The following is an 18,019-nucleotide window of genomic DNA, read 5'->3' on the forward strand; positions in this document are numbered from 1 at the left end:
AGAGAACAAACTTGCTCCCTTAATGAACAAGATCTTCATAACCACTAGAAAGAAATTTTTTGAGTATACAGCACACTTGCCTAAAGCACAGTACATCTTAAATCTTCCTGTTATTGCAATCCTTTAAGCAAATTAACAAACCACCTATAGTCTCTCTACTCAGTGAGGGCTATCTCAGCAAAACTGTTTTGAATGAGGGCAACTGACACACACAAACAGAAGGTCACAAAACTGTTAGTATATTTAAATCAATACTCTAGTGTGCAGGTAAGAAGCTTGCATTTTGAGGAGCTGAAATACCCAAAAAGGTGAGTTCTCCTTAATATTTCCAAATGTTGATCTGAATTTTTCGGCATAAATGTTTCCGTGATTATGGCCTACATATCCTCAGAAGGCTTCCCACTTATTACTAAGTAATAAATAAAGACTTTAATTCTAAGCAAATTGATTATGCGCCACTTGTCACAAACAATTACATGAATTCAACTTTCACTGCTGCACAAGCACAGCTCATACGTAGTATTGGAGCTCAAGGTTATCACTCCCATTCTGGAATAACAGAAGCATGTAATTGGCCATGCAAAGGGAAGTGTCTGTGGAAACTTGAAAACTACTATTGTAACTATTGTTTCTCAACTTTGAGCACTTGCATGTATTATCTGAAGTTATTTGAGACCATATCTATCTACAGGACGACCAAAACTCTCAACCTTGTCAGAACAGAGTTCTGAGAAGGAAAGTTGGTGGCTAATACAGGGAAAAGAGCCCAAAGCTTAAGTGTTTACCTTCTTATTCTTTGTTGTAATTTTATTTCCCCCTCTTCATCTCCTTCTTTCTTCATTTTTTTTTTTCCCCCGCCACATAGCTTCTTTTCACCTAACACATACCATGGTATTCTTGCTCTGCTTTCACCCATTTTCATCTCTTGGTCTGCTTCCTTCTTCCCAAATTATAATTACCTGACCCAATCTAGTGTTCATCTTGGGGTTCAGGAGAAGTGAGAAGAATGTGGATGTCCATCCTCAGCCTTGGTATGTAGCTAGCTACTGCCAGTGAAGTACAGATGAGCTGCCAATAAGCTTGCCACTCCAAACAATGCCAACATGGTTCTTGACTATACACTGGGGAAAAGAAAGGCTAATTTGGAGAGGCACTAATTAGTAAAATCAGTTATAAGCAGGGGCAATACACAACCAACTAACAGGAAAACCCTCAAGCATATAAATAAGAAGTCATGTGATGGCAGTTTCACCAATTTAGCTGCCTGTCTGCAATTCATGTAAATTCTGCTAAGGTTTTATATAAACAGACAGAATTATAGAAAACCCTTCCAGTAGTCCTAGCAATAAGAAATGGTAGGGCACTCTCAAGAGGCATTTTGATTTTCACCTATTTATGGAATTGGATATCACCTTGATTCTCACTACGTAATATTTGACCAAGCAGAATGTCAGTTAAAATTCTGGATCGAGGCCAGCAGAAGAAAGCAATCATGTATTTAAGGAGGCAAAGGAAGAATGCTAAGGAGCAAAACCTCCAAAAACTTAAATGCAAAAAACCAAGAACAGCACTGCCCCATTTATATGCTTTCATTAAATCAAAGGTTAAAAAGGAAAATCCTGTAACTTGCCATTCCTTTTAAAACACCACCACGCAGAATGATAAGGAATGGTAAGTTCTCCAAGGCCCTCCACGCACCCCTAGATGTTAAAGAGGGAGCACAGAAAACGAGTGTTAAATACTGAAGTCTAAGACAAGCTTCACACTCTCTTAAGCATGGCAGAACCTACGTAAGGCAATACCTTAAAGTCACACACAACTTCCCTCTACTGCTTTCACCGATGGCTAAATATCTACATCACTGTAACCACAGCTTTCCTCCTAACGTACGAGCTATTCTGCTCAGAACGTACAGAAAACATAACAAAAAAATCATCAATCTTCTGGGAAGTTACCTTCCTCTAAGCAAATTTCTTCTTATTATTTCCATTTTGACCTTTTATGTCACCTGTTACACCTGGAACAACCTTCTACTCCTTCAATACCAAATGTCTTTCCCTTGATATGACAACATTGAAACTATTCCCATAAAGCTTTCCTATTCTACGACTCCATTCTATCAGCTGACCACTCTTTTGGCACTAAATTGCCAGCATTTCTCGAGAAGTACCCCCTTCTCGTTTTGCAATGCACACGACCTCATAGCTCTTCCCCAACAGATATTCCTTTCCCATATAAGTGTTAATAATTACATTACACCTTATATTTTAGCTGCTTAAAAGTTAAAAAGAATTATTTTAAGACTACAGGAAGTCTGTATCCATGATGGCTATTAGAATACAAGAACTTCCAGGTCTCAAAGCTGTACTTGATCACGACCCGATTTAGCTGTTAATTTAAATACAATCTATGCTGCGTAACTGCATGAATGCATCCCTGTTAGACAAACCTCTATTTTGTACAATTCTGCATTATACAAAACTAACCTATTTTCCCAAAATTCCGCCTGTCTCCAGTGCTATAAATAGTAATGTTTACTTAGTAGAAACCCGCACGCATCTGCAAACCATATATTGCTCAGCATAGTAAAGCATCATCTAGATTTTGATTTCTGTTTTAAGACGACAGCAAAGTAAGTCCGCACATGACAGCAGCATCTCAGCGGTATATCAGCAACAGACTGCAAGCCGTTATTTATTTTCCAAGTTCTCTACGCGATACGCGCCTAACAGCAGAGACAAGTCTGCGTCTTCATCAGCACAGGCTTCCAGCGGCGCACGGCGGTGGCTGTGGCACAGGTGGCCCCCGAACGCCTTCGGCGCTACCCGAAACGCCTCGTTAGCCCCGCCGACGCCGGCGCTTCCAGGGCAGGGCGCTGCCCAAGCGGCGCCGCCCGCCCGGGCCGCCCGGCGCGGCGCAGACCCGCCATGGCGGCGGCCGGCGCGCCCGCCCGCACGGTACCTTCCACGCCAGCAGCAGCACGTTCATGATGGCCAGCAACGGGCAGGGTCCGTTCTCGTTCTGCGTGATGACGGGCGTGTTCTCCTCCTTCCAGCGGACCCACTTGATGTGGTAGACCGACTGGCCCGGGAAGCGCTCCTTGGAGGCGGAGAGGAGCTGGGAGCCCGCCGCGGGCCTATCCCCTTCAGGCTCCGGGGCCGGGCCCCCCGAGGCGGCCCCCGCCGCCACCGCCTCCTCGGCGTCGCTGTTGAGCTCGGAGCTGCTCGGGCAGCAGGAGTGCAGGTTGGAGAAGGACTCCAGCGAGTCCAGGCTCCGGGACTCCTCCCCCGGGGGGCTGGGAGCCCCGCTGCTCCCGGAGCCGGCCCCCGCGGGACCGCTCTCCGAGGTAGGCGCCGCTCCGGGGCTCTCCGGCACGGCCAGCCCCGCGCCGTCCGCCGCCGGCGGGCTGTCCTCCGCGGCCCGTGAGGGAGACGCCGTCCGAGGGGCCGTGGCGGGAGCGGGGGCCGGCTGAGGGGAAGGGCTGCGCCGCCCGCCGCCCTCCTCAGCTGCCGCGGGCCCGTCCCTGCAGCCGCCCTCGCCTGCCGCCGCCTCTTCCAGGAGGAGCTGGCTGGCAGCGCCCCCGCCGCCCCTCTTCAGCGAGCCCGGAGGCGGCGGGGGCTGCGCCAGGCTCTCCATGCCCGGCCCGCCGGCCGCCCGGCTCCTTCGCTCTCTATTGGCACCGCAGCGGCTGATCCTTCGCCAACAGCGCCCGAGACGCCATAACAGCAGCGACGGCTCCGCCCCGCCAGGGACGTGTGGGCGGGAGGGGGAAGCAGCCGCGGGTCACGGCGGGGCCCGGGGCGGGGGGGGCGCCCCGAGGGCGGGGCCGGCGGGGCGGGGGAAGCCGCCGGCGGGGCGGGGGCCCGGGGGCGGCGGCGGCGGCCGGGGAAGCGGCGGGGGGACGGGTGGGGAGCGACTGCGCGCGCCCGCCGGCCGCGTGAGGGGCGCGGGGAGCGCGGCAACCCCAGCGCGAGCCCGGAAGGGGCGGCACGAGGCGCGGCAGCCGCGGGGCAGGGCAGGGCCGGGCCCGCGTCCCGCCGGCCGCGCGGAGCCGAGCCGAGCCGAGCGGCTGCCGGGCGCCCCTTGGAAGCGGCGCAGGGAGCGGGGCACCCGCTCCCCGGCGGGACAGCCCCCGCCCCGCTGCGCCAGGCCAGCGCCAGGCAGGGCGGAGGCCGCGGCCCCCCCCCGCCCCGGCTGTTTTGCAGGAGGCCGGCGGGGGGGGGGAGGGCCGCGCCTGCGCGGGAAGGGCGGCGGGCAGCGCCCCGCCCCGCAGCCTGGGCTGCCCGCGGGCGCGAGGCGGGCGCGGCGGCGCCCCGCGTTAGCAGCGGCCCCTGCTGCGGGGCAGGCCAGCTCTCCGAAGGGCTTCAGTGCGTTTTAGTGCGGTCTGTTGAGCAGCTGCATTATAAAAATGTGATTGTGGCGAGCGTGATAGATAATTTAAGAGCCAAAGCAGTTGTATTACTCAGACTTCACCCTTCTGAGCCGATTTCCTCCTCTGCCCGTAGAAACCTTCAGCTTTTAATCCCAAACTTTACATACAGTTTTGGGAAGGTAAGAATTCATCTTCTTCTTTCTGTTCTCAGCAGTTCTCTTACCTGAGCTGTTCATAAACAGTTGTATCAACTTTAGCAGCCTTACCTGAAGTACGTCCAGCGTAATTGTACTTTCTACGTACGTGTTTGTGTAACAACTTTTCTCAGCTGTAACAGCGTTAGCGGGGGAAGAACTTTTTTATTCTGAAAGGGCAATAGGAACGGAAAAGTGCAAATAGAAGGGGGGTGACAGTAAACTGAGAAACTTGTCACAAACCCTAATATAAAAAATAAATCTTTGAGTTAGTATAGTTGAATGTAAGAATTAGCATATTGACAAACAAGAAACGAAACGTTTTGTCTGAATGGATCACATTTTTATCTTCGTTGGAGGATTTTCCTTTATACTTGAATTGTGAAGTTTGCTCAAGACAGTCTCAAAATGGAGAAATTGCTGTTCAGTGCAGACAACTGCAATGCTTCCCGACATGTAGAGCATCGAGAGAAGTAGGTGACCTAAAATAAAGCTCGAAAAGTGAGTAAGTAAATTAGTTTCTGCAAGGAAAAACGTGTATCTGATAAAGGAAGAAAGGAAACCAGCTGATGTAACGTATTTACTCTTCCGCAAGCCATCGTTACGGTAAACGGCCCTAAGGCTGTGTAGACAGAGGTGCAAAGGAACCGGAGGGAAGCCTGCTCAACAAGTACGGGTAAAGTTTGCGCACCAGCTCGTTCTTTCCCTCTGAGGACGTAGGTCCTTCTCACCCACGCAGACACCGGCGCCCCTTGGCCCGGGCCGAGCCCTTCGAGGGTCCGGGAGGCCGCGGCCGCTCACCGCCCCGCCCCGTGGGCAGCCCTAGGGCGGCGGCAGGCGTGGCCCCGGCCTGCCTCAGCCGGGAAGCCGCCGGCCCGGGGAGGAACCCCACTGCCGGAGGCGGCTCGGGGCGGTCCCCTCGCTGTGCCTCGGGCGGGGCCCGCGGCCGGGTCCGCCCCGCTTCGCACCCGAGCGCGCACAGCCGCCCCGGGCCCGGCGGCGGCGGCGGCGGCGGCGGCGGCGGCGGCGGCGGCGGCGGCGGCGGCGGCGGCGGCGGCGGCGAGGCCCCGCCCCCCCCGGGGCGGCAGCCTATGGGCGTCGTCCCTGGCGTCCCGCCCCCTCCCCGCCCGGCGCGCAGCGTGGGAGGCGGGGCGGCGCGCGCGGTCGGGGCGTGCCCTGCGGCCCCGCCCCGCCGGTGGCGTCGCGCGGGCGGGGGCGGGCGGGTGGAGGAAGTCGTGGCGCGGGGAGCTGAGCGGGGCGCAGCGGGGCGAGCCGCCGATCCGTGGGCGGAAGCGGTCCTCCGGAGCGGCGGGGGACAAAGCGGAGGGAGGCGCGGAGGTCGCCCCTCCCCATCCCGGCGCCGACTGGGGCGGATGTGCTGTGGGTAGGCGGTGGCGGGGCCTGGGCCCGGTGAAGATGGATCTGGCGAGGACGATAATCCTGCTGTGCTCCTGTGCGGCGGGCGCCGGAGGTGAGGAGCGGCCGGGCCCGCCCAGCCCCGCGGGGCCCTGGCCTGCGGCCCTGGCTCGGGACTGCCGGCCTGCCTCCCTTCCTCCATTCCTCCCTCCCCCCGCTCCGCCGCGGCGCGGCTCGGGGCTGGGGGCGGCGGGCCCCGCTTCCCGGGGCGCCGCGCCTCCGCGCCCCGGTGGCAGGCCGCGGCTGGGCCGCCCGCCGGGGCTCTCCTTTCCGTCGCCTGGCGCCGGGCATGGTCCGCACCATCCCGCCCGGCCCCGCCGCCTGGGGCCGGCCCGGCGCCCCCAGCCCTTTCCCGGGACTTTCCCCCGCCGAGGACCGAGTCAGCTGCTCTCCCCTCCTTTCTTCCCCGGCCCCTCTCCCCCACCGCGCTCGGCTGCGCCTTCCCCTGCTCTCGGCTCCGCTTCAGTCCCTCGGGACTTTCCCTCACGGTCCCCGTAGCCGCTTCCCGGTTACCGTCCTCCGCCCCGTCCCTCGCCCGCGGAGGGGGCCAGGCGGCGGCTCTGGGGCACCGGTGCCCGGGGAGAGGCGGCGCCGGGCCGGGCCGGGCCGGGCGGCTGCGGGCGGGGGCGGCGGCGCGGTGCCCGCCGGCCGCCCAGGTGTCCCGCTGCCCGCGGAGCGGGGCGCGCCCCCAGCCTCGCCTTCCCTGCGGCGCTTCCCCGAAACCGGGAAGCGCGGGTAGGCGGAAAGTTCAGCTTAAGGAAATAAAAGACGAGCCCGGGTTTTTCCTGAATTGCGACCGTAGCTTCAAGGGGGGTCTCCGCTCGCTCCCAGGCCGGAGAAAAACATGCTTGTGTTCCTGGGGGACGTGGAACTTTGTAACGGCTCCCGTTACGAGTTGTTCAGCGTTAGGAAACTATTAGGGTAGTTTCTTGTCTGCGGCTGGTAAGGTCTAATTGGTCAAGTCATGGTAGGGAAATAGTTTCAAGTATTTACAAGTATGGACACTGGAAAAGGTGGACTTCTGAGAGTCTTGTCTAGAGAAGGATGGGTGGAGCAGCGAAGGACAGACTTCCTCTGTTTCGTTTGGCACCTCTCCTATTTATCTGGGCTCTCCATGTGTGTACATCAATACGTAGGTTTATTAACAAAGAATTTAGCCCTAAATCCTGGCCTTTGAGATGGTCTCAAAAAGTAACATCAAAGCATGTGAAAACTTCAGTGGGTTCTACTTGCGGCTAAGCTGCGAGATAAAAAGCAAGCTGATTTGCAGAAGTCATCCCGTTATTTGTATGATTAGGGGTGGTATACACAAAAGAGTTTGCTGGTGGTTTTTCCCTCATAAATTCCTGTAAACTATCAAGATATTTCAGACTTAATTATTGGCATACTTTTCAAGGCCTCTTTGTTTTCTGAACTGAACTGTGCTGGCACAGAATTAATTCAATGTGATTCATTAAGCAGTTGTGAGGGTTGTTTCCACTGTTTAATTCTAGGCAGGCAAATATGCCTTAAAGTTAAAATCACAGTAAGCATGTAAAATACAGTCCTCTGGATATATAGAAGCAAGTTCATGAAGTATATCTTATTTTAGAAATTCATGTTAATTTTCTTCTTTGAGAGAAGAATGGGCATCTTCAACATTTCTGGCACTAGGAAGCACACCTCACTCGCAGGTAACAGGTGCATGTGTCTGTCGGTGTTTAGCAATACAGGTAAGCCTTTAAAGAAAGGTTAATAATGCTGGATAGAAATCTAGAAACGATGGCCAATACACATCTCCAAAATATCCTATGAAAATTTTTGGTAAAAGTCTCAACATAATTATGAAAGATTTATCATAACTCTGCGTTGAATTAAAATTACTTTTTAATATTAGAATTTCCTATTTTTACTGTGTTCACATTTATAGAGTTTCTTGAGTACTGTAAATGTTTTTATTTACTGAAAAATAGAGTTCTTCGTTTGCATGCCTTTCATCTAGGCAGATCTTATTTGTGTGTTATCTGTGTTTCACACAGAAAAAGGGCAAGTTCAGGATTCTTAATGATGTTACTGTGAGAGCAGTGCAAACTGGAAACAACTGAAAAAACCCCAATGGTTTACCGGTGTTTCATTTGTGTACAGTGCATCTCGTGCTCATTAATTTTACACAAATCTTGAAGCTAAGTTATGCTTCTCTATAAAGTTGTTTAGTTTTAAGCCATATAGGTATTAAATAGTAATAATTTCAAAAATTCCATTAATCTGCACTTTTTAAAAAAAATGCTCATCTGTATTTTGAGTCTAAGATTGGAATATTTTTACAGGATTCCTGAGTTTGAACTCTTCTTTCAGAGTTATGGAAGGCTTTGTGCCTGTGTACCATATTTATACGCTATTGTAATAGTCTTTAGGTACTTTAGATATAAAGGTGTGCTATAGATTGACAGAACCATTTTTAAGTTTAGTTCACAGTTAAGTATGAATCACAAAATCAATGTTTTAAAGTATTAAGGTAGAACATAATTTAGATGGTTTATTTGAGGAAAAAGGTGAGTGATTTAATGCGTGAATTAAATCTTTGTTTCATTTGAAACAATTATTTTCTTTTGTAGTTTATATTCTTAAACTTATGTAAAAGGAATGCAATCACTAGTGTTTCTGCACTAATGAAGTGTACTGCAATGCCTGTATTATGCTGCTTTATAACTGTCTGTATCATTTATGGTTAAAACAAACAAGTTATCAGCAATTTGGTCTAATAGGCCCTGAAACATGTGCTTGATCGAGTTTTGGTATTAGATCACTTTTAGGGCTCTCTTAGCAGTTTTTCTTTCTTTGCTGCCACTGAGTGAATATGACCTTCATAAAACAAGTGGTCCAGTAGGTCAGTTTGAATACAGTTTCAGTAATGTGAGAAGGAAAAGCCATGCCAATTTTTTTTTTTTTTTTTTTTTAGTAATTGGGGAAAGGTAGAATTTATGTCAAGTAGATACTGTATACTAGAAAGTAAGATATAAGTACATTGAATTTTAAGAATTCTTTTTTTTTTTTTTAAGTGAATCTCAGCATTTTCCCCAATACCTTTGGAATTGCTTGGCTTAAGGGATGTATTCACTGGCTGGTGCTGTTAATAATTTTGACACATATAAAGTGGTACTTAGTTTGGGCAATACTATTTGTGTCTTTTAGTAGCATGCTTTGTTGCATGTGATGAAGATGCATGCAGGTATATTAAACAGTACTTAATTATCCATACATAATTATGTTCTTTGAGGAATGGCAATAACTGATAGAACCTTTCCTTCTACCTGAGGGTCACTCAAAAAAAAAAAAAAAGGGGGGGGGAAGGGGAATAGAAAATATGGAAGAGAGAACTAATGAGACCCTCAAAGCTTGGATTTGACAAGAGTGATCATGCTTTGTCTAGGCTGATCAGATGATGAATTGTTTGTTTTCACTGCTACAACACACTTTTCTATGCTGCTAGGACTTCCAAGTTGTATCTTGGTGTCTTCTGCTGCTGAATATTGAACTACCTATTTCCCAGTGAGCATGGGAGAAATTCTCTTTTTTTCTGGACACATGGGGGAGTTGTGGGAAGGCATTTATGAGCTATCAGCATCTGAGTGATCTAGTTTGCATCCTTGGTATAAATTGAGAGGAATACTAGCCTTCATTAACGTGGCACTCGGCCTTCAGCATTTATCTGGGGTTTAAAATAAAAATGTTACGAATTTTATGTGGCTGGATGAGACAGTGTCTGGTAAAGGCAGCTGTTGGATGGTTGTTTTAGAAATGCCCATGGTAATTAAAAGTAAATAAAATCAGGTGTTTAGATAGTAACTTTGAAATACCATTGCCCAGAAGCCTAAGATTGCAGTTTATTTTGCTTTTAAAAGGATCTAAAGGTTCAGTTATGCAGTATGGCAGAGCCACTGTAATGAGTTACTGCTGTCAGGTGGTCCTGCCCTGGCCATACATTCCCACCTCACCTCCTCTTTTTTTTTTTGATGGCATGAGGTGCCAGTTCAACCTGCTAATTTAAACAAAAGGAATTAATCATTTCCTGCCAGGCATGTAACTTCCATTGGTTTATTGTGCAGCCCCAAGCCCGGTGGGGAGGAAGAGCTAAGACTTGCACTGGGTGGAGAGGAAGAGGGTGGGGGAAAACAAAATTAAGCAGACATCTGTATGCTGCTTACACTGGTGGTGCTGTACTGTCTAACTGTGCCCTAAATGTGAGTTTTCAGTGAAGGTAAATGATCCTGACTTGACTTTTTGGTTATACATTTTTCTTTCACCAAAAACTAACTTGACCAGAAGAGAAAGTATATTTTTCAGCTAAATCAAGTTTAGTGCCAGCACAAGGGAAGAATAGAAATGGAGTGGATGAAAAAGGGCAGTGGGACCTGCCCTTCTGCTGGAAGTTATGAAACTACAACCTGAATAAATTCTTAAGTGAAAATCAAGTTGGGAGCGATATGGTAGGATTACTGGCTTTCAATATACTTAAGTACAGAAGTGCTAAATCTGAATGCTATGTACAGTCTTTAATGTCCCATGTAAAGGGAACATTTTTAAAGAGAAATAAACTCTACATTGAAAACAGCTTGAGGAAGTACAACTTGCTTTTTTGTTTTTTTTAAATCTTAATTAAAATTATAATAATAATTCTCTTAAAGATATTTATCATATGCTGACATTTCAAATCTGCAAATCAGTGATGAGACTTGCAGTAAAAAGAGTTGTCTGGTGAGTTATCCTGGCTGTTGAACAATTACTGATAGTCAATCAAGTCGTATTCTGTGCTTTTTTTTTTCCCACTAACAAACTTGAGCTGTATTTGAACCATTTGCCTTTGTAATGCAAGTCTTAATCTGAGTGGTTTAATATAAACTTCACCTTTTAGAACAGTTCATGCTTGATTTATCCTCTTACAGGAAGTTAAATGTTATCATCTTTTACCATGATATATAAAAACTTAATAGATGTTTGTTTACATTGGTAAACTTTCAGTACTGTTTATTACCAGTTGTCTCTATGTGCATGAAGCTAGCTTCTGTAAGAATTTCCTCCATAATCTTCCCAGATACTGAGATTAGTCTTACCAGTCTGTACATCTCCAGGCCCTCCTCCTTGAAGACAGGGATGACATTTGTCTTCCAGTTGTCAGGAACCCCCCACCACCACCACAACCTTTCAAACAGGTGATACAAAGCCTCGAAATGGCATCAGCCAGCTCCCTCAGCATTCTTGGATGCATCCCATCTGATCCTGTGGACTTCTGTATATCCAATTGGCTTACATGTTCCCTAGCTCATTGCCTCTGCTGCAGGTACTGCTTCGCTCCCACAGACTGAGAAGGGGTTTTTTTTGGGGGTGGGGGGAAGTATTCATAGTCTTCGCTGGGAAAATAACCATGATGAATGAACTGAACAGCAAATTGTTTAGCATAGGCCATCAAACAATTGTTACATATAGCTGCTCAAGGTGTGCCAGGAGGCTTATAGCTAAAATCCCATGGGTGATACATTTTACCCTTTGCATAAGCTTAGTTAGGTGAGAATACATCCCTCAGACTCCCTGTCTGTCCATTGGGGTTTGTGTCCGTTCAGAACTGCAACTGTAGATACTTTCTTTATAACTCTTCAGGGATCCTGAAGAGCTGTAGACCCTAATACACAAAAATCTTTCACAGGGACTGTCACCTTGAGGCATTTACCTAAATGTTCTGCCTAATTCTCTTTAAAGTCCTTCCTTGTATTTATTTCTAAGCCCATGAGAATAAAGCTTCATTCCTGCAGGGGTTTTGTCATAGGAAATGCCACATCTAGTTTAGCAAGTCTTTAGAAGGCTATCCTGTCAGGTTCAAAAGCCATCCTATTGTCACTCTTGGATATCTGCATCTTAAAGGGTTCCTGACCACTAGCTTAGTGTTTAGGCAAAGTATAACGTTGGCTTATTCCACTTGATGCCTTTCCAGGCAACCATGCCATCTTTGATGTTTAGTTGATGGCAACATGATACATGTAATTTGTAGAGCAGCTTCCTTAAAACTGTATCTAGATATGCTCATGGTTTGGTGTTCCTTACTGCAGGCTTCCTGATCGTATCCTTGTTTGAAAAGATCTTTGTCTTGCAGTCTCTATTAAAAAAAATACTAGTTTTTCAATGACAACAAAACAACCACAGTAGTTTGTCACAGAGGTTGAGATCTGTGTGCATGCTATTGTAATGATTTCTTGGGGTATACTAATCATTCTGTGATAGACTTCTCCTTTTTGATGTGGAATCTGCTAATTACAAAAACTGGAGCTAGCAGCTGTACCTGCCTTATGCACCTCAGTGAAGTCTTCTTTCCAGTTTAAGAAACTTCTATTGCTATAGCAATATTAATGTTATACGTGCTTCTGGAAGTTAAAGTAAATGTTCATTTTGAAACCTTGGTTTCAACCCTGTCTGAAGTCCCTTTTTAGAAAAGTTATTAAATAGCATACACTCCAGGTGATATGCAGCTGCTTTGGTTTAGCAAGAGGAGATCAGCAAGAGTGTTTGTGTTAAGTGTTCACTATAAGAGTACTTAAAACATAAGGAGTTTTTTAAGTTCTGGAGAAAGGGAAAAGAAATAGCATTGTTTCCCTGTGGGATCACAGAAAGTAATTACATTTTGGTTAAGCAAAAGGGTTTTTGCTTAAAACCCTCTCTGCTTTTGCTTAGCACAGAGAACAGTTATAAGGCTTTTTAATGTCAGTAGTCTTTTGCTGTCTTGTCACAATAGTTAGCACTTAAAAACTATTCTCTGTGACTCAGTTGAGTGCGGTCTCTCAGCTTTTCACGTGGTCATGAGACTTGGATCAGGTGCAAAGCATTATTTGGTCTTCAGTAAGTTGTTATGCTTTAAAACTTTCTTCTAGGTGCCTGAAGCTGTTCAAATTGTACCTTGCAATACTGAGGAAAAAAATGGCCTGTAACAATTCAAGAAATGCATTAGTAGAAGCCTCCTACCACAGAAAAGTTGACAAAAGTTTAACTTGTTAAATAGTCTTGGGATTATGGAGCACAGAAGTTTACATATTCTGCAGCATACTAACTCCTTAGTTTTGATAAAGTTTTTAAAGTGAGTTATTAGTATCATATTCTAGATTTAGGTTCATTTTAAAATTAAAACTTATCTGAAGTTTTAGCTTATCAGCTAATTTTGCTGATTTTGCTAATTTCTTTAATGTTGACACTTTTGGGTCATATACCTGGAATTGGAAAGCATGTACCTGTAATCAGGCTAATGTGTATTGTGCATCAATTTGATATAACAAATGGACTCTAGCTAATCTGGTTTGGTTTATAGAAGTTCTTGGGCCATTCTGCTTCGTTCTGTGAGATTGTGTTGTAAGTGATTAGAGAAACATCAGACAGGGACAACATCCTTCGTCCTCAAAATTCCTCATGCCGGTTGCTGAAACTTTGGATTCATCCTGTGTCTTATTTGCATTTAAGACTTGCTTAAATCATGAATTTTGTAAATGTTTAAGACACCTAAGAGGCTTCTGGAAAGCTGGATGAGAATGGACTTGTATTTTGAGACTAAGAGTGAGAGGAAATTAGAATGAATTTTTGTTATTGGACTGTATTTGCAGTCAATGACGAAGAGTCAATATTTGCAGAAGCCTACGGTACTATGAGGAAATTTGAATGCAGTTTATCTGCAGTATATCATTACTTGAATTTTAAAAAAATATGGCAGTATCATCTTGTGCACATTGCTGATAAATGCAAGTGATGCATTTGGAAGTATTAATTTACTTAGTCATCTTTTGTGTTGCTCATTGAGCTTATTGGCAATCAGCCATTTTAATCCCTTGAAAAGAAACAGAGGCACTGAGAAATTTGTGGTATTAATTTAAAGAAGATCTCATGACAATAAACACAGGGAAAGGTGAATTTGTATTTTTGCTTACGAAGTTGTATTCTTAGTACAATAACAGATTTGTTTTTTCTTTGTGAAAATGTAACACTACTAAGGCAAAGCTTTGGGATACATTTGTCTTTCATTGGGCCTCCCTGGACCTTGTCAGTGTAGATATCTGAAGAAAAATATTGCACAAAATCTCTGAGAATTCTCACGTTTAGGTCTGAGGTTAAACTGATTACGAGATATCCTGCTTTTTCTTATAGAACTAAGAATTCTGGAGAAAGTTGGAGATTTTACTTTCTATTTGATCTCTCAAATGCTGCACTTTGATATTTCTTCAGAAAAGAAAATACGATAGCCCATGACAGGTTCTTGAAAAATCAAGCATAAACTGAATAATTTGTTCCCTTCCTTAAGGAGGAGGCTGAGGAAGGAGAGCTTTGAACCTAGGTGAGGAGCCAGGAACAATGGGGCAAACATTTGCATACGCACAATTAAGTAAGAATAACATATGGTGAAAAAAGTAACAAAACAGAAGAGAAAATGAAAAAAAAAAAAAGTTTATATATCCTTGAAGCAGAAACTGGTGCATAATGTTATACCATTGATTGTGGTTGCCCAACCTTCAGAATGTAGTAGTAAGTACTGCGACATGCAAAAACAAATCTGACGCTCTTCATGAGGATATGTTCAAAGATTACCAATTCAATCTGGAACTGGAAAACTAGAACTTGCATGTTCTGTATTCTAATTTCATATTCTTAGTGTAGATAAGATTGTGTTTATATACCACAGCTTTCAATAGACGATTCCAGTTTTACGTCAGGTCTGTCTCTTCATAAATGAAGTGGTTGACAGTTGAGTTTCTGTGTGCTTTTTGTGAAAGATGATGTGTTACAGCTAGTAAAAATGATGATGATACATTTACTGTACTCAGTTTATCTTTGTATCACCACCATTGCATCTCAGTGAACTAAAAAGCTAGGGTTGACTTGTTTCAATAAAAACCAAAGAGTTCACTGAAACACCTTCTGAAGTTTTCAAATGTGTTTTATCAAAGGGGTCATGTAGGGAAGAACTTATGTGGAAATTTTTACTAGACGTTGACAGGGCTGAAACATTTCTTCTACAAATACATTCGGCAATATATTGCTGTCAGAGGCTGCTTAATGAAAATTTGACTTTTTTGCATAATAAAATGGTAGGAGATGGTGCTTACCTTTGAATAATTTGATACACAAAGTAGTTTCTATAATGAATAGTTGATTTGTTATTCAGCAACAGTTGCTTCTATGGAGTTACAAGAGAAAAGAATTGATTGTAAGCTGGGGAAAGTGTGTCGAAGAATACTGCAAAGCTTTGTTTCAAACAAGGTGGATGGTTTGCATGCTAGCTGCTGATAAAAGTTATGTATCAAAACATGTAATTACTCCTTTTAGTTTTGAAACATTATACGTCACTTAATATCTTTTAATTCTTTGCTGGCTTTAATGTTTAGTACATCAAGAAACATGACATAATTTGGGTCATATATAATCTGGCTTTGAAACCAGAACCGCTGAAATGATCTCACTCTTGACTGTAAATTCTAGATATAGATATCTATTGGATATTTTAAATAGAAACTGTTTAAAAACTGTTTTTCACTGTATGTAAAACATACTGCGTGCACTACTTCCGTTGCAAAGACACAGTGGTTTGCTCCACAAGTTGTGTTTTGGTTTGGTTTTTTTCTATTTCTCCACATTATTTTCTACTGTTGGAACTTCTAACTATCTTTTTTGGTCTCTGATAACAGTTACTGAATCATTTCCTCTTCGTAATTCCTTCCACAACATCTGTCTTTACTTTTGGCAGGTAGATGGAATATTTTTTTATGCATGATGTTCTAGTGCTGGTGTTTGATATCAAAGTGTGGTAAGACTTGTGGAGAGTGTCAGTGTTGAATGTGCAGAGGCAGGGGATGGAGATCCTTGGTGGTGGTCAGGATATGGAAATATACTTCTTGTGAAATACTGTCAATTTATTGTGCATACATTTCTATGATTGCTTGGGATATATTAACTAATAAGAAGGTGAATCCTGGCTGGAAACTGTGTACTTATTCGGAAGAAGTGACCAAAATCAGAATTAACCAAATGTCTGTGATGCATATAGTGGCTCCCTGTCTGGAGGAAAATAATGCCATAATATAATATATAAAAAATATATATAAATAATGCATATAATATATAATTATAATTAATAATATATAATAAATATTTTTATATGCAATATATTTATTGCATATATATAATATATATTATATATAATGATAATAATGTTAACTACTTTACTGTTTCAGTTCTTATGATTACTGGTCTGTTGGCTGTTTGGTAGGCAAAAGTACATATCAGCAGTATATCTGATAGGTGTCTGGGCAGCACCGGGAATTTTCTATCCTGTTATTGACCTACTAATGCTAACCTTGGAGTGAAAAATACTGTATTATAGTAAAATGTCTAATGTCTAGTGTAAATACAGGGCTGATATGGTGGTCCTTTGTATGCGTATTATAGATCTATGAAGAGCTCTCAAATGCTAGTGCCTCTGGTCAGTTCTGCATGGCCCTTCCTCCATCAGGATGGGAGGACCAAAATCTTTCCCTTTTTTCTGTCATGTACTCTTAAGAGTCTGAAATATTACCTTATAAGGAAGTGTCCAAAATAGACTGAACTGAATTTACATCTTTGGAGATATATCTTTAATAAAACTTTTCCATGTGATAGAACATTCCATGTGATACAGAATGTTGTGTTCCTAGGTGGCATGATTTGCAGTTAATTTTTGTAGATATTTGGCATGTGGAATGTAAACATTCTGAGCAGATGCTTCTGTGTCATGTGTGCAGAGTGAAGCTGGAAGTACAGTTCTTCTAGGGAACCAGAAGAAGGATGTTTGGCTGTTGCACTTTTCGTTTTTGGATCAGGAGAGCATTTCTGAAACATCTCTCAAGCATTCCTGTCTACAATGATGTAGTTTGCATTGTGGAGTAGTTTTGGAGTAAATGAACTATACTCGTTTTGATTGAAATTAAAGTGGAAGATGCCTTCCAAGGTCCATCTAACACACTCTAACTGCAAGTGTGCATTCAGTCTGTGGGACCAGAGTAGAATGAATCTGAAGTGTACAAGGGAGAAAAAAGAAAACTAAAATGCATGTAATGTGGAAGTTGAGTCCTCATCACCAACTGTTTCGCACCACAGATCTACCATACCTGGTAGTGTGGTTGTAACCTTAGTAATTTCTCAGACATGCTAAATCTTGCTTTTTTTCTCTTTTCAGGTCAGTATGGAAATCCTCTAAATAAGTACATTAGACATTATGAAGGATTGTCTTACGATGTGGATTTGTTACACCAAAAACACCAGCGTGCCAAAAGAGCAGTATCACATGAAGATCAGTTCTTGCACCTAGATTTTCATGCTCATGGAAGGTTAGTGATATTTTAAAAGGTATTTGTTTTAAATATTTTATTCATATATATATATATTAATTATAGTGAAATGTAAATGGTGAAATACAGTCATCAAACTAATGTTAGCTAGAATACACTAAAACGCAGTGCTTACAGTTTCTATGAAGTATTTGCTCTGTCCAGTTTAAGTGTGAAATTGTTGCTTATAATCACTCCTTCAAACTTCTGGTGGTAACTAGTAATGCACTTTGAAGCTTAAACAATGGAATCATGCTGGCAACAGAATGGTAGTTGATTCTGAGTTTATAATGCAGCTTTGGCATTTTTTTTTTTTACAAAAATTATGCCAAACTGCCTGAGGAGATTTAATTGAGGAAAAAGTGAAATTTCAGATTGTGTTTGAAACTAAAAAATAGGCCAAAAAAGTGTTCATTTCATGTATAATGGTGTCATCTGTTTTCTGTGTTACTGTGGAGTTTAGCAATTATTTGACATGGGGAAAACATAATTGCTGTTACAAGACTTGCTTTGCCTTGCATTTAACATGTGAGCATAAGATCCAGGTCAAAAATCAGATATTCAGTGTGAGCAACTGAAGTACAATTTGTAGGTTTCACTTGGGAAGATCTCTTTGTACTTTAGAATTGCCTGGTTTTTGTGTAACTGAGGGGTAACAGGAAGAAAATTAA

The 18,019-nt window shown here is 44.3% G+C and overlaps 2 protein-coding genes across 9 annotated transcripts in view; one reads left to right on the forward strand and one right to left on the reverse strand.

Moving 5' to 3' along the window:
- The window catches only part of MINDY2 (MINDY lysine 48 deubiquitinase 2), a 35,634-nt gene extending 31,524 nt beyond the window's left edge, over positions 1-4,110 (reverse strand). For all 6 annotated transcript variants that reach the window (XR_015701677.1, XR_015701675.1, XR_015701676.1 and 3 more), the window contains exon 1: positions 2,962-4,110. Coding sequence is in view for 2 of the 6 variants with exons in the window: in XM_087745421.1 (XP_087601547.1) it covers positions 2,962-3,636 (675 nt within the window). In the remaining 4 variants the exon portion in view is untranslated. The remainder of the gene's footprint in view (positions 1-2,961) is intronic.
- Positions 4,111-4,417: 307 nt separating this feature from the next.
- The window catches only part of ADAM10 (ADAM metallopeptidase domain 10), a 55,489-nt gene continuing 41,887 nt past the window's right edge, over positions 4,418-18,019 (forward strand). The window contains exons 1-2 of one of the 3 annotated variants that reach the window (XM_087745417.1): positions 4,418-4,551; positions 17,198-17,348. Coding sequence is in view for 1 of the 3 variants with exons in the window: in XM_087745416.1 (XP_087601542.1) it covers positions 5,983-6,037; positions 17,198-17,348 (206 nt within the window). In the remaining 2 variants the exon portion in view is untranslated. Of the gene's footprint in view, positions 4,552-5,781; positions 6,038-17,197; positions 17,349-18,019 lie in introns of those variants that run through there. The other 2 variants (XM_087745416.1, XM_087745418.1) reach the window with 2 other exon arrangements.

Source organism: Nipponia nippon, unplaced genomic scaffold (assembly GCF_047370975.1).
Source record: "Nipponia nippon isolate SJK-2023a ecotype South Korea unplaced genomic scaffold, ASM4737097v1 scaffold_9, whole genome shotgun sequence".
NCBI classification, from domain to species: domain Eukaryota; kingdom Metazoa; phylum Chordata; class Aves; order Pelecaniformes; family Threskiornithidae; genus Nipponia; species Nipponia nippon.